This window comes from Cervus canadensis, chromosome 3 (genome assembly GCF_019320065.1).
Source record: "Cervus canadensis isolate Bull #8, Minnesota chromosome 3, ASM1932006v1, whole genome shotgun sequence".
In the NCBI taxonomy this organism is placed as follows: domain Eukaryota; kingdom Metazoa; phylum Chordata; class Mammalia; order Artiodactyla; family Cervidae; genus Cervus; species Cervus canadensis.
Genome location: NC_057388.1, coordinates 43875246 through 43889946, shown reverse-complemented (window position 1 = coordinate 43889946; position 14701 = coordinate 43875246). Strand labels below are relative to the sequence as shown.

The 14701-nt window shown below is 39.5% G+C and overlaps 1 protein-coding gene across 1 annotated transcript in view; it reads left to right on the top strand.

The window, feature by feature from the left end:
* Nucleotides 1-14237, top strand: part of PUS7 (pseudouridine synthase 7) — a 52670-nt gene extending 38433 nt beyond the window's left edge. The window contains exons 9-16 of the mRNA XM_043463014.1: nt 485-610; nt 5119-5180; nt 6025-6185; nt 7467-7593; nt 8810-8911; nt 11361-11490; nt 12434-12525; nt 13128-14237. Coding sequence (XP_043318949.1) covers nt 485-610; nt 5119-5180; nt 6025-6185; nt 7467-7593; nt 8810-8911; nt 11361-11490; nt 12434-12525; nt 13128-13264 — 937 coding nt within the window. The 3' untranslated portion in view covers nt 13265-14237. The remainder of the gene's footprint in view (nt 1-484; nt 611-5118; nt 5181-6024; nt 6186-7466; nt 7594-8809; nt 8912-11360; nt 11491-12433; nt 12526-13127) is intronic.
* Nucleotides 14238-14701: the final 464 nt, after the last annotated feature.

Sequence of the window (14701 nt, the reverse complement as noted above, 5' to 3'; positions counted from 1 at the left end):
TTGTACCAATACGGCCACCCCTCCACTCACTCGGCGCCACCTTTGGAGTGAGGCCGTCCCCTTGAAATACAAAAGACGGCCTACGCTTCCACCTGCCTAGAAGAGGCAGCTTCATAGACACAGAAAGGTAGAATAAAGGTTACCGGGGGTGTGAGGTGGGGAGGTGAAGAGTTACTGTTCAGTACCTGGAGTTTCAGTTTGAGAAGCTGAAACAGTTCAGGAAGTATGTAGTGGTAGAGGTTGCACAACACCTTGAACGTACTTAATGCTACCATATTGCATACGTAGAAATGGCTAAAATGGTAAATTTTGTGTTGTGTACACTTGGCAGTTTTTAAAAAGACAAAGTCCTCGGGAAGTAGAGAGAAAGCTCCACAGGACCAGGGAGAGGCACAGATCAAGCCACTTAGGATTTGCATCCCTGAGTGTGTTTGCCTGTAAATTTTTTTCTCTGGGTCATTTGGTGTTGTTTCCGCCCCCCCAGAAATATAACAGGAACTGATAACCAAGTGGAGCAAGCCATGAACTCTCTCAAGGAGATTGGGTTTATCAACTACTACGGAATGCAAAGGTTCGGAACCACAGCTGTCCCCACATATCAAGTTGGAAGGTTTGTATTTAATTTTTTAACTTTTGTCCGAAAGAACTCTCTCATTTAAAAAAAAAAAGAAGAAGCAGGATTTTTTTTTTTGGTCAGTGATGTTTTTAGTTATTTCTAGATTTCCTGGAAAACTGGACCACACGAATCCTTTTAGATGACCAACTGATCCACAGCCTCCTTCTAAGTTTTGTTCCGTTTTATGATAGTTCATGTACAAGGTGAAAAAGTAAGTCAGGGTTCAAAGAGCTTTAACCTGATGAGTCAGTTTTTCTCTCCCACCTAATAGCCCATCCAGGGATTCTGTTTTCTTTTACACAGATAAATCTTGGCTCAGTAAGTGACCCAGCAGTAGCGGTTGGGTTAACTCGAGCCCAGAGTAGCCTGAAGGAGACGTGTAGTTCATGGTCTCTGTTAACAGGTGCTTCCTAATTTCTTAAACTGGTACCTGCCCTTCCCTCACCCTTTAAAGAAAGTGGTGTAGGATGCAGTGAGCACACAAAATTTATTTTAAGAACTCTCTGATCAGCTTTGTGATAATAGGAAATCCCTCTAGGTGAGCTGGGGTGGGAATCCCGTCAGTAAATACTTGGGTTGATAAGCTTACTTACACTATCCTGCTGTCTGTGGATACTGTGTTACCTAAATGATTATTCACATGGCAGTTAGGATTGGGAAGCTTGAGTTGGAAGTGATCTGAGAGATGATTTAGTTCATGTTCTTCCTGGCACTTCAGATTCTTTGCTTTAGCAAAGGTGAAATTTGGGCTTGGGGAGGCAACTCGAGCCCACTGGTTTGTCAGCTGCAGTCCTGAGAGGAGAGGGGTCTTCTCAACTTCACTCCATGATTTCAGCAGCTGACTCTATGAAGTTGCATTTGTTCACACATCCTTAAGAGCACACAATGAAAATATCTTGTAGTATTTCCTCTACCTCTCTGAGGCTGTGTTGTGAGGGTAAAAAGCTCAGGCAAAAGGGGGAAATTCTTTGGCAGTCCAATGGTTAGAACTCCATGCTTCACTGCCAAGGGACTTGGGTTCAGTCCCTGGTTAGGGAGCAAAGATCCCACATGCCACATGGAATGGCAAAAAAATAATAAAACAAAAACCACTCATATAATTCAATAACAACAAAAAAACCTAATTTAAAAATGGGCAAAGAACTTAACTGTTCCCCAGAGAAGATACACAGATGCCTAATAAACACATGAAAAGATGTTCAGTACCACTAATTATTAGGGAAATGTACATCAAAACCATAGTAGGATATGACTTTGTACCCGTTAGAATGGCTATTATTTAAAAAAAAAAACAAAAAGGGAAAGAAAATAAGTGTTGGATGTGGAGAAATTGCAGCCCTTGCACACTGCAGGTGAGAATATAAAATGGAACTGCCATTGTATAAATGATATGGACAGTCCCCAAAAACTAAAACACAGAGCTACTACTGTATGATTCTGCAGTTCCATCTCTGGATGTATATCCAAAAGAAATAAAAACACTCAACAGATATTTATACACCTATGTTGAGAAGAGCATTGTTCACAATAGCCAAATGGTAGAAGCAGCCAAATAGGTGTCCATTAACAGAGGAACTGATAAACAGAATGTCCACAGATGCAGTGGGATGCAGCCTTAAAAAGGAAGGCAGTTTTGACACATGCTACAGTATGAATAAACCTGAAGACTTTTATGCTAAGTGAAATAAGCCAGTCACAAAGGGACAAACACTATGTAATTCCTCTTATCTGCAGTTCTTAGAGTAGTCAAATGCATAGACAAAGTAGAATGGTGGATGCCAGGAGCTGTAAGGAGAGGAAAGAAGGAGTTCCTGTCTACTGAATTCTGAATTGATCATGAAAGATTGAAGAGCCCTGGAGGCAGATGGTCCTGATGGTTATACGACAGTGTGGCTGGACTTAATGCCACAGAACTGTCCACTTAAAAATAGCTGAAATGATAAATTTTATGCTATATATACTTTACATGGTTTATAAAAGAAGGTGAAAAAAGGAAAGATACTAATAATATCAGAAAAGTAGAAACCATTTTAACATAGGGTGGCTTATTGTAAACCACATATATCCATCTTTACTATGGTGACATATACTGAACCTTCACGCGTGTGATAGTATCTTAAAAGTGTAATGTAAGAAGTCTCATAGTTAAGCAATTCTACATTATGCCAAGTGTTGGCACACCTTTTCTGTGGAGGATCAGGTCATAAAGAGTTAGACTTCGTGGGCCACAGAGTGTGTCCGGCAGCTCCTCAGCACTGTTGGTACAGGGTGACAGCAACCAGAGATAGCACACAGGGTAATGAGCATGGCTGGTTTTCAGTGGAACTGTTTACAAAGTCAGGTGGCCAGCCAGAGAACAAAGGTGTTTGGACACGGAAGTCTTTTTTCATGGTATTTGGTGCACCACCACCTGGTCCTGATAGCACTGTGCTCTTTTTGGAAATATTACTGAAGGCCTAGGCCAGCTGAAGAATGTTTTACTCAGGAGAGTGTTTTAAGACTGTTGGGACATGGCTTGTTCCAGGACTTCAAGAATGGCCAGCAGTGGGATATCTTTTAGAATAATTCATTGTACTAGTAGGTTAAAAATCTAGTAGATTAGTTAGTAGATTAGTAGTAGATTACTAGTTAGTTAACGCGTAGGTTAAAAATGTGGTCTCATTAATATAGACAGTAGCATTTTACATAAAACACAAATATCTCATATAGATTAACTTAAATGTGAAAAATAAAAACCCTAGTTAAGTAGAAAAACAGAAAAATTAATAGGAGGGATTTTTGTTTTCTGGTGGTAGGGAAGAGCTTTCTGACTCCAAGCCCAGAAATCTTTTTTTTTTTTTTTTTTTTTTTTTTATTAGTTGGAGGCTAATTACTTCACAACATTTCAGTGGGTTTTGTCATACATTGATATGAATCAGCCATAGATTTACACTTATTCCCCATCCCGATCCCCGCTCCCACCTCCCTCTTCACCCGACTCCTCTGGGTCTTCCCAGTGCACCAGGCTCGAGCACTTGTCTCATGCATCCCACCTGGGCTGGTGATCTGTTTCACCATAGATAGTATACATGCTGTCTTTTGAAACCCACCCTCACCTTCTCCCACAGAGTTCAAAGTCTGTTCTGTATTTCTGTCTCTTTTTCTGTTTTGCATATAGGGTTATCGTTACCATCTTTCTAAATTCCATATATATGTGTTAGTATGCTGTAATGTTCTTTATCTTTCTGGCTTACTTCACTCTGTATAAGGGGCTCCAGTTTCATCCATCTCATTAGGACTGGTTCAAATGAATTCTTTTTAACCGCTGAGTAATATTCCATGGTGTATATGTACCACAGCTTCCTTATCCATTCATCTGCTGATGGGCATCTAGGTTGCTTCCATGTCCTGGCTATTATAAACAGTGCTGCGATGAACATTGGGGTGCACGTGTCTCTTTCAGATCTGGTTTCCTCAGTGTGTATGCCCAGAAGTGGGATTGCTGGGTCATATGGCAGTTCTATTTCCAGTTTTTTAAGGAATCTCCACACTGTTTTCCATAGTGGCTGTACTAGTTTGCATTCCCACCAACAGTGTAAGAGGGTTCCCTTTTCTCCACAGCCTCTCCAGCATTTATTGCTTGTAGACTTTTGGATAGCAGCCATCCTGACTGATGTGTAATGGTACCTCATTGTGGTTTTGATTTGCATTTCTCTAATAATGAGTGATGTTGAGCACCTTTTCATGTGTTTGTTAGCCATCTGTATGTCTTCTTTGGAGAAATGTCTGTTTAGTTCTCTGGCCCATTTTTTGATTGGGTCATTTATTTTTCAAGCCCAGAAATCTTAATGAGGAAAAAATGTTCAGATATGATACACGAAATATATCCTCTGTGTGGCAAAAGATAGTATAATAAAAGTAAAAGGAAAAATAGCATACACGTAAAGATGAAGCAGGTCTTGAAATCTACACTCTGAAGTGTTAACAGTGTTTGTTTTTTAGAGGTTAGATACCGGTAACCTCCTTTCTTCTGTACTGTTTAATTTTATAGAAACATGTACAACTTATAATCAGCAAAAGTAAAGATACTTCCATTTTGGTGAGAATTATAATGCAGAAAGATAAACTGTATTTATTCTCTTTACCTAGGCGAGAAATTTTTTAATACAGGGGAGAAATTTTTTGAAAGTTTCAAATAAATATTGATATGTAAAGACTGACTTATACAAATAATACCATGTATAACAGCTTAAAGCATGACTAGGTAGTAATTATACTGTATAGCATTTTAAAAATGAGATGATACTAAATGATATAAATGTTATATTCTTAATTTTCTTCTCTCTTTTTAGTTCTTTTGACATTTACATTTGAAACCTGTGTCATTATATCAATATTAGTTTTTCTGCTTTTAAGTTTAATAAAATATATAAAGTTAACATGATTTGTTGACTCTACAAATTTGGGCAGATAAAACTCATCTTAATGCAAAATTAAGTAAAATAAATGCTGTTTAATTTTAGAGCTATACTACAAAATTCCTGGGCTGAAGTCATGGATTTAATATTGAAACCCCGTTCTGGAGGTGAGAATAAAAATAATCTTAAGAAAAAAAAAAAAAGGGAATATATGACTCAATATTCATAAAATTGCTTTGAATAATAAAAGTATAGGTGCAAATTGGCATCATTATTTCAGAATTTTTGCATCTTTATTTTCGTACAAGTCTTATGTATATATTAGAGACTTATAATTTATCTCTTATTTTCAGCTCTTTAGCTCAAGCTCATCTAATTTATTAACTCATAAATGAATACATTCATCTCTTTGTGTACTACTAAATCTCTGAACGTATAGGAATCCAAACAGATTTCAGTGGTGGTTAATTTGTTATAAAAACAGAGTGTAATATAATATAAAAACTTGGAGAAAGCACAGAGAATTTTTGTTTGAAGAGTTCATTAGAAATTCTAATGTCATACTGTATTGAAAAAAGATTTAAGTATCACTTTATAAATCACCAAAATAATTATGTCCACTGTAGATGATTATTCATTTGCACATTAAAAAGAGATAAGGTGGTCTAATTTTATGGAAAGTTTCCCATTACATTCGACAATACAGTAGAAAGAGAGGGAAGGAAGAAAGGGCTGCCTAGGTTTTGTCTGATGTTGAGTCGGCTTGGCAGTGCTCAGTGGTCGACTTTAAGTCCTGAGATGGTAGCATGAAAGCCATCTAGTTCTGTAAGCTCTCTGCCTTTCCTGTCTTTTCATTTCTGATTATTGCTCTCAGGTGAGCAGAAGCTCTTCCGAGTACCTCTGTCACAAATAGCAGTTCCTAATTTTGTCTTCTCTGTGAAATGTTTTAAGTTATGAAAGTCTGTCTTCTGGACAAACTGTTTAATCACAGCTTTTTTCCCCCCCTTCCAGCTGAAAAGGGGTACTTGGTTAAATGCAGGGAAGAATGGGCGAAGACCAAAGACCCAGCCGCTGCCCTCCGAAAACTACCTGTCAAAAGGTGTGTGGAAGGGCAGCTTCTCCGAGGACTTTCAAAATACGGAATGAAGAATATAGTCTCGGCATTTGGCATAGTGAGTGCAATTTGTGAAGTCAGGCCCTGACTCAAGGTCGCTTACTGCTTTGAAATTTTTATCTTTAAATTTTTCTAAATTTCAAAAGAACAGAAGGTAAATAAGGCTCCTTTGGCGATCTCTGAGAGCTGTGTTAGCTGAGTAGTCCTTGTTTAGACCCTGGATGGTGACCAGGGAGGGCGGCGGGTGCAGACAGTGGAACGGTGACGATTAACATGGAGAGCATGAAAAAAACATCCGTGTGAGGAGGTTCGATTTAAATGAAGTATTAATGTCTTGGTATTTGAGAAATCAGAACCCATCATAGAGGTCATTTCTTGGTCACTCTCCAGCATCAGAATGTAACCTGTCTCAGTGAGAGGGTTACACAGTAAGTGGTCTCATTGACTACATTTTAGTGTGGTTTCTCTGGGTACCATCCTGGTGAGTATAGCCTATATTTGTGTTTGGATACCATAATCCCAATAGACTAAAAGTTTAAGTTGTTAAGTTTTGCTTGTTGTTCCCCAGATGTACTGCCAAAAAATCAGGATTCCTGTTCCAGGAAATTAGTTGTCAATCAGTCATATAGGCTTTTGCCTTCTGTACAACTAGAAAACACTGTTAGCTCTATGATTGATGTGTAAGTTCCTTGAGCTTGAAGTCTGTGTCTTTGAGTTAGTGCAGGGGTCCCCAGCCCCTGGGCCACCCGTCTGTGGCCTGTTAGGAGCCAGGCGGCACGGCAGGAAGTGAGCAGTCAGTGAGTGAGAGATGCTTGTTTATGGATAGAGATCTGTATTTACAGCCACTCCTTATCTCTTGCATTGTTGCCTGAGCTCCGCCTCCTGTCAGATCCCGCCTCCTGCCTCCTGGTGGCTTAGTAAGCATAATGCACTTGGATCATCCCAGCCCTCCCCACCCTTTGTGTCCCTGGAAAAATTGTCTTTCACGAAACCAGTCAACTGGTGCCAAAAAAGTTGGGAACTGCTGATGTAGAGTATGAATTCCAAAGCACTTGTTTTCTTCACGTTCACGTCTGCACTGTGTGGGTACGAAACGGGAGCTGCTGCTGGTTGTGAATACCTTGCAGCCTGAGGGGTTCCGTCTCTGAAGTTGGTTGCCATGTATCAGTCACTGTCTCTGTAAGCTCTTAGAAAAAATGGGAGATGGGAGTTAGGAGTTTCTTACATGAGGTGCGCCACTTAACAAATCGGATGTCTGGGCAAGTACAGTACTTTTAGTATTCAGAATTTTTTTTTTCTCTTTTTTTTTCCTCTTGCTTGTTTTTTTCCCTCCCCTCAGATACCAAGAAACAATCGCTTAATGTACATTCACAGCTATCAGAGCTACGTGTGGAACAACATGGTGAGCAAGAGGATTGACGAGTATGGGCTGAAACCTGTGCCCGGCGACCTTGTTCTTAAAGGAGGTAAAAGGCAGACACCATCCTTACTCAGCCCACCTTGCAGTCGGTTGTTTGACACTAGTGCTGAAAATCCAGCCTGGCTTCTGGTTAAGATAGAGAGCTTGTGTCTGGTAAGCTTGAGATGAAAGGACAGTTTAAGCTCAGACTGACTGGTTTAGATCTGTTATCTTTAAAGAAAAATGCTTCTGAGTTGAAAATATGCACCTTAGTCTCCATTGTCTTAACTAGGATAAGATTTGGAATAAGTGTTGCCTAAAATCCCTTTCCAGATCCTAACCTGAGTCTGTCAAATACTTCTCTACACCTCTGAATGTGCTTCAGCCTCCCTGCTGTTCTAGGTCAGCCTTAAAGAGTTTCTTTTAGTCAGCACAAGACTGGAGCTCACTTTGCTTGGGGGCTGTGATGTAATAGACTTTTAGTGCATACGCAGTGCCTGACATGTTCATAAAATGTGCAGACAGCCCCATCTGCTATTGACCCCTTACTGTGTGCCAGGCCTTCTAAACCCTTTACTTTAAAGCTCACAGTATTGCTGTGAAATATGCTGTTTTTCAGACGAGGTTCAGTCACTCACCCTAAGGTTCCACAGCTGGTTTTAAAAAAAGAGAAAGTTGGGAATTGAACTAACTCTATTTCCAAAGTCCATGTTCTCCTGGTGTAGTCTGCCCCGAAACTGTCTGGGGACAGCCTGCTCATCTGTAGGTGTGCCCAGTAAATCCACTAGAGCTTTTCATTTGTACAGAAATTTTAATTAATTTTTTCCTGATTTAATTTTTCCTTATCCAATATTGGTCACATCTGGTGGGTTTTAATGTCCCCTGTGCCACCACATTTCATCCTCTAAATACTGACTGGGTTGTCTTTTTTTCCCATAGTTTATTCTTGTAGCAAAATGCACTCATTGTGATAGCTTTCAAGATTGTATTTTGTAGTATTATTTGAGGAGAAAGCTAAAGGTATTCCTAAAGCTTGAGGTTTGCAGCTGAGAAATAGTTTACTGTACGTTTTCTGCTCTTTCTAAATCCATATTTATTTCTTAAATAGATAAATAGAAAAGATAGAAAGGCATATATTCCAAATTAATTTCTTTAAGCTTCATGGGCCACTGAACCAATGTATCAGCTTGCATTTCTGATTGCTTAGATGTATGTAATTTTAGAAGATTGGGCTCATGAAAATGCTGCCCATATTCTTAATTTATTCATTGGTGTATTTTCAGCCACAGCCACCTTTATTGAGGAAGATGATGTTAATAATTACTCCATCCATGATGTGGTAATGCCTTTGCCTGGTTTTGATGTTATCTACCCCAAGCATAAAAGTAAGTTCCCTGTATGGGGAAAATAGTTAAAGTCTAACATAATTAAGCCATTGGCACCCAAGAGTACAGAGAGAGAAAAGGAAGATCAGTATTAATTTCCATCAGACTTGAAAAAAATGTTTAGATTTCAAATATTGTAAGCCATGTTTACTTGTAAAAGTCTCCCTGATATGGATGCATTCAGATGGATGATTTAAATTAAGAAACCAGATGGTGGAGATCGTGGTGGTAGTGACAGTGTTGGTATTGTTGTTGCTGTTATTGTTGGCGCCATTATTTAAATTTCTGAAATTCACTAATTCTTATTAAAGATGGGAGAATTTGGAAAGCGTCATTGAGAAAGTGATTGAATGATTCTACTTTGTGGTGGTTTAGTTGCTAAGTTGTATCTGACTCTTTGCAACCCCACCCCTGGTGGGGATCCTCCCAACCCAGGAATCAAACTTGGGTCTCCTGCATCGCAGGCAGATTCTTTATGGACCGAGTTGCTAGAGAAGCCCCAATTCTACTTTAACATTGCTTTTTTAAAAGCTTTTTGTTTTTTAACCATATAAGTAATGTCTGTTCATTGGGCTCAGAGGTTTATAAACTGGAAACTTAGAAATTTCCAGAAACTTAGAAAGTTTATAAAATGGAAATTCCCTACCCTTATTTCCCATGTCCCAGAGGCTGTTGAAAATTACTTTTGTACCTTCATGGATGCCATTGGCGGGGGGTGGCGGCGGGGTGGGGATGGTTGTTCAAGGATTCAGAACTTGAAAAAAAGGAAGCAGCCCTGAGTGTGGGACCAACTTGGTGGAACTGACCCTGAAAGTTTACTCCTCACCAGGGCTGGTCTGTAGGAGGTGTTTTCCTGTTTAAAAATCTTTTCTCTTGAGAGGGCAGAATTAGTTTACTTATTGATGTTATATTCCTTGAAATTACAGAATGCTGAGGATTAGCACCCTTCTTTTATAAGGCAAATACTTATGAAAGAGTTGAGTGGTTATCTTCCATTCACGTGTTGACTTAATCACATTGCTGTGTTAGGTTGGCCTCGTGGAGGGAGAAGGATTAGAGGAGAGCGGGAGAACGAGTAAGGGAGGCACATGCCCGAGGACGTGGCCTACCTGTGCTGCGTGGATGGTGCGCGTGGCCCGGTGGGGAACCCAGGAGACGGGTACCGGGAGCTAGAGAAGGAGGCACGGAGGTTCTCAGAACCACACTTGCCCTCTTTCCGAGAGAGAAAAAGAAAACATTCTTTTCTTCTTTCTGGTACCTCTCAAGGTCAGAAACTTTGGGTTAGGCGGCATCACTTACTCAGCACAGCCTTTGACGGAGCCGTAGTGGGGACGTTGTGGCCGTGGCAGGGCTCACAGGCTGGCTGGGTGGCGGCCCCGGCGTGTGGATTCATGACATAGGCATTTTGATAGCAGCGCTCAGTCAGAGAGCCCAGCTGTCCTCATAGGTGGGTTTGAGGTCTTTCCTTGACCCTGGTCTGCCTAACATTTTTTTACAAATGACTTGAATAAGAAATCTGATTAGCATGTTTGCAAGTAGTATTACCCAAAATAGTTAATTATATGAAAAGTAAGTATTTAAAAGGCATTTAAAGTACCACAGAGGGCATTTAATATGGTTAAATGTAAATTCTCACATTTATGTTCAAAGAGCAAATGTATAAACGGAAAAGGCTACTTTGGTGGTAGTCTTCATAAAAGCTCTCCAGTGTTACTATAATATAAGTCTGTTACCCAAGGCAGATTAGGACTCGGTGGGGACTACAGAACATTTGGGGGAACATGGTGGTCTAGAGAAGAGATGGCTTAAAGTCCCAGTACTTATGAACACATGTGGAAGGGGGCAGTTAATCTGTGTCTGAAAGCAGTCAACAGAAGTCACACAAAGAGCATGTCGCTTTGGCAAAGGAAGATCTTTCCAATAATTGCGTACCTCACGAGGTAGTAGCTCCCTACGGATGGCAACGTGCAAGCAAAGGCTGGGTGCCTGTCTCTGGTGTTATAAAAAAAGATTCTACATCAGGTGCGAGGGTGAGCCAGATGGTATTCCCAGGTCTCTTATTTTTATACATTTATTTATAACTACCTTCTTCTGGAAAGAGTTTGAGGCTCTGTGTATAGTCTCTTCCAACTCTGAGTACATGTAAGTTGCAGTTGAGTAATTTCTGATGAAATGGTCTTTTGTGCCTGGCTTGGGAACCTTATACCCAGATACTGTGTCTGGTGGGAGAGATAATCTACAAGTTGGAAACAAACCTAAACTGGACACACCTAGTACTAGTTAGTAAGGCAGTAAATTTTAATTCTAGAGAACAGGTTGGATTATAAGTTGATGTGACTAATTTTGTTAAGATGATCTAACTGGACTTTTGTTACCTTTTTTGTAGTCAAGCTCAGGGTAGCTTGCTGACATGCTGCATTCCACCTAACTTTTTTGTGTTTTTTATTAGTTAGTGAAGCCTACAGGGAGATGCTCACAGCAGACAATCTTGATATTGACAATATGAGACACAAAATTAGAGATTATTCCTTATCAGGGGCCTACCGAAAGATCATTATTCGTCCTCAGAATGTCAGCTGGTGAGTAATAGTCTTGAATGAAATAGAACTGAATTACTGTGTGAGATTTTAAGCTTTTGCATCACGTAAATATTTTTCAGTGCTTACATCCTGGTATATATGAGTTTTATTATTGTTATTAAATAGTATTATCATAACTACGACTATTCAGTATTTTTCAAGTTATCAGGAGATAAATGAATTCAAATATAGTGAAAGTGGCTAAGTTTACATCTTATTGATATTGGTAAATTATTGAAGAGATGTGCTGAGAATGAACTTTTTCCCTGTTTCTAAAGAAACTTGATATTTTCTAGTTATCTTACTCAGCTGTGAGTTCCACACTGTTATGATTGTTTCAATATCATGTTTCTAGAGAGAAAAAGGCATTTGTATTAACCCATTTTAAAATACCTTAATACTTAGTAATATGTAAAGCTTTATTTGATAATTAAAAACTTAAAGCCTGGACCAGTTGCCCACCATCAGGAAATGCTGTCATTTCCTTCTCTCTGTCTCCTCTTCTCCCTTGGCCTCCTCCCTCCTGTCTTCTGGATTGTGGGAAGAGGTTGGCAGAGTTGTCCTTGCTCTTGCCCGCTCTGGAGAGCAGTTTCTCAAAATGACACAGTGTTGTTAGTGGTGATAACCACTCTGGAAAAAATATAAATGCTGTGATTAATTCAGTCGCAGCTCTGCCAAGTGAAGTTTACTACATATCAACCACATACAAAAGAATTTCCATCCTAGGGAAACATCTCTCGTCTTTCACATAGATTGCCATCATTTGTCACTTTGCTGTGTAGTATTTGTATATAAAATCTAGCCTTATTCTGTTACTGAATAGTCTCACCTAGAATTATCTATACTAGGCCTATGTGTTTTTCTTAAGCAAATGATGATGAGCACCCTAGTACCTGTTATAGAAATTCACATTCACACTTTTCTTTCTTTATATGTTTTGAAGGGAAGTTGTTGCATATGATGATCCTAAAATTCCACTCTTCAACACAGATGTGGACAACCTGGAAGGTAAACCACCACCAGTGTTTGCTTCTGGTAAGTTTACTTAGCCATCAGTTCTTTGTCAACTTGGAGATGTTTTCTCATACAGAAACATATTTTTAAAAAACTTACCAACACCCACTGCCTCCCAACCCACTCTGTGATTTCTATTTTGTGTTTTGTCTTCTTAGTTTTAAGATTATAGCTGGAGGTCAGTGATTAAAGCAGTGTTTTGCACTGAAAATGAAAGAACATTTTAGGTGGTTATAGTATCATGTGATCGAATACCCTCCTCCCCACCATAAAGAGTTAACGAAGATGAGTGAAAATCCAGCATGAGAGTCTAAGACATTGTCTGCCTTCTCACCATCAAATTCTTGTTGCCTTTTCTTTGTCCAGTTTCACCGTGTGGTGAAAACATTGTACATGGGTTTTCTCTTCTGTCACCCACCCTTTTTAGGAAGGGTCCAGGTAGAATTACTGTAGAGAGTCAGCTGAATCCTCTACTTACAGATCCCTTTCTTCCATGCTCCTTCTCTGGGAAGCAGGCTGAGGAAAGGACCGCAGTTCTTTGTGTATGGAGATTACGTGACTCATACCAGGCTGTCTGCAGCTGCCTTACTTTTCTGTCTGTTGTCTCCTTTCTTGCCTGGCAGAAGGCAAATACAGAGCTCTGAAGATGGATTTTTCTCTCCCTCCTTCTACCTACGCGACCATGGCCATTCGCGAAGTGCTTAAAATGGATACCAGCATCAAGAACCAGACCCAGCTGAACACCACCTGGCTCCGCTGAGGCCTGTGTCCCCATATTAGAAAATGCCAACTTGTGTTGCTGGCATCCTGTTCATTTTCCTCTTAGTGCAGGCCCCTGTGTGGATTTTGGATCTTTGTAGTAAAAGACTATTTGTATTTTTCCAAGTTTTTATTAGCTTAATTTGCAATATTTGTACATATATAGAAATCGTGAGGCGCCTCATTTTAGTTCAGAGAATATGAATTGGTTAGAATATATTTCAGGTGCTTAAGTCATAGCAAAATGTCAGCTTTTATTGGCTTTATAATCATTTTAAAGAAATTTGGTTTAAAGTAGCAGTTTTATATTTTGCTACATTCTTGAAGGGCAATAGGAATTTTTAATGCATCTCTGAATGTATACAAAACAATGCATTTTAAGAGAAAATGCAATGAAACAAATATTGACTATGGATAATAATTAGTGACACCACTCCCCTCAGAAAAACCCTATAAATATAAATAACAGTACTTATGCTCATATTAATAGTGGTAAAACATCCACAGGTTTATAAACACAAAAGTGATTGTTATTATCCATAAAGCAGGTTCAACTAAGTGTATATAGACTTTCCGGTTGCAATAGCTTTTGCATTTATTATTATCATGGCCTTGCAGGAGAGTTGCATCAATAGGGCTTTTTTTCTTTATGTAAACATGTGCAGCTATTTTTAGTTAAGGTCTACTTTTTACTCCAGGTGCCTTTTATGTTAACTCTTTCCGCTGGACTGATATTTGCCCAAAAATAAATGACAGAGAAGAAAACTTTTACAAACTTAACAAGGGCTCCTCCTATCAGCAGCATTCCCTTTGTTACCCATGGCGGAGGTCTTTCCAGTTCTGGCCATGCATCAAACTGTGCTCTGGTACGAAAGCATAAATATGCCTTTCCAAGGGTGTGTGACATTATTGTATCAATTTTTATTTTCTATCATTTCTAGAATCAAGTACAATAAATCTTTTTTAAAACTCTGTCCTACTGGTAATATGAATAAATGACATAAAAACCTAAAACTGAATGCAAATGAGAATCTTGGCCTTGCTGAAGGCAAAGAACCAGGTGAACAAGGACTCCTCAGAAAAGGTGTGTCATGACCGAGTGTGGGATAATGACGGCATGTGGAATTATAGGACTGATAGACCCTGTGAAACTGTAGGCAAGGTGATTCTTACAGTAGCATGACTCACTCACCTTCCAGCGTGCCTTCTCGATGGAAGAGACAGGGATGGAGAAAAGTTGCCCTGCCAGGAGCATCACACCAGGGGAGTGTGGATGTTGTTCATCCTCTGTCTGGCAGTGGAAACAAGGTGGAAAACTGTTTCTTTAGCGCTGGTATTTTAGTGATGTCCATCACATTGTAGAGGTTAAAAAGGTTAGAACTCTCCTGGTTAATTAGCCTTTCAGCTGGCTAGCTTCTAAAGAATCTTCTGCCTCACA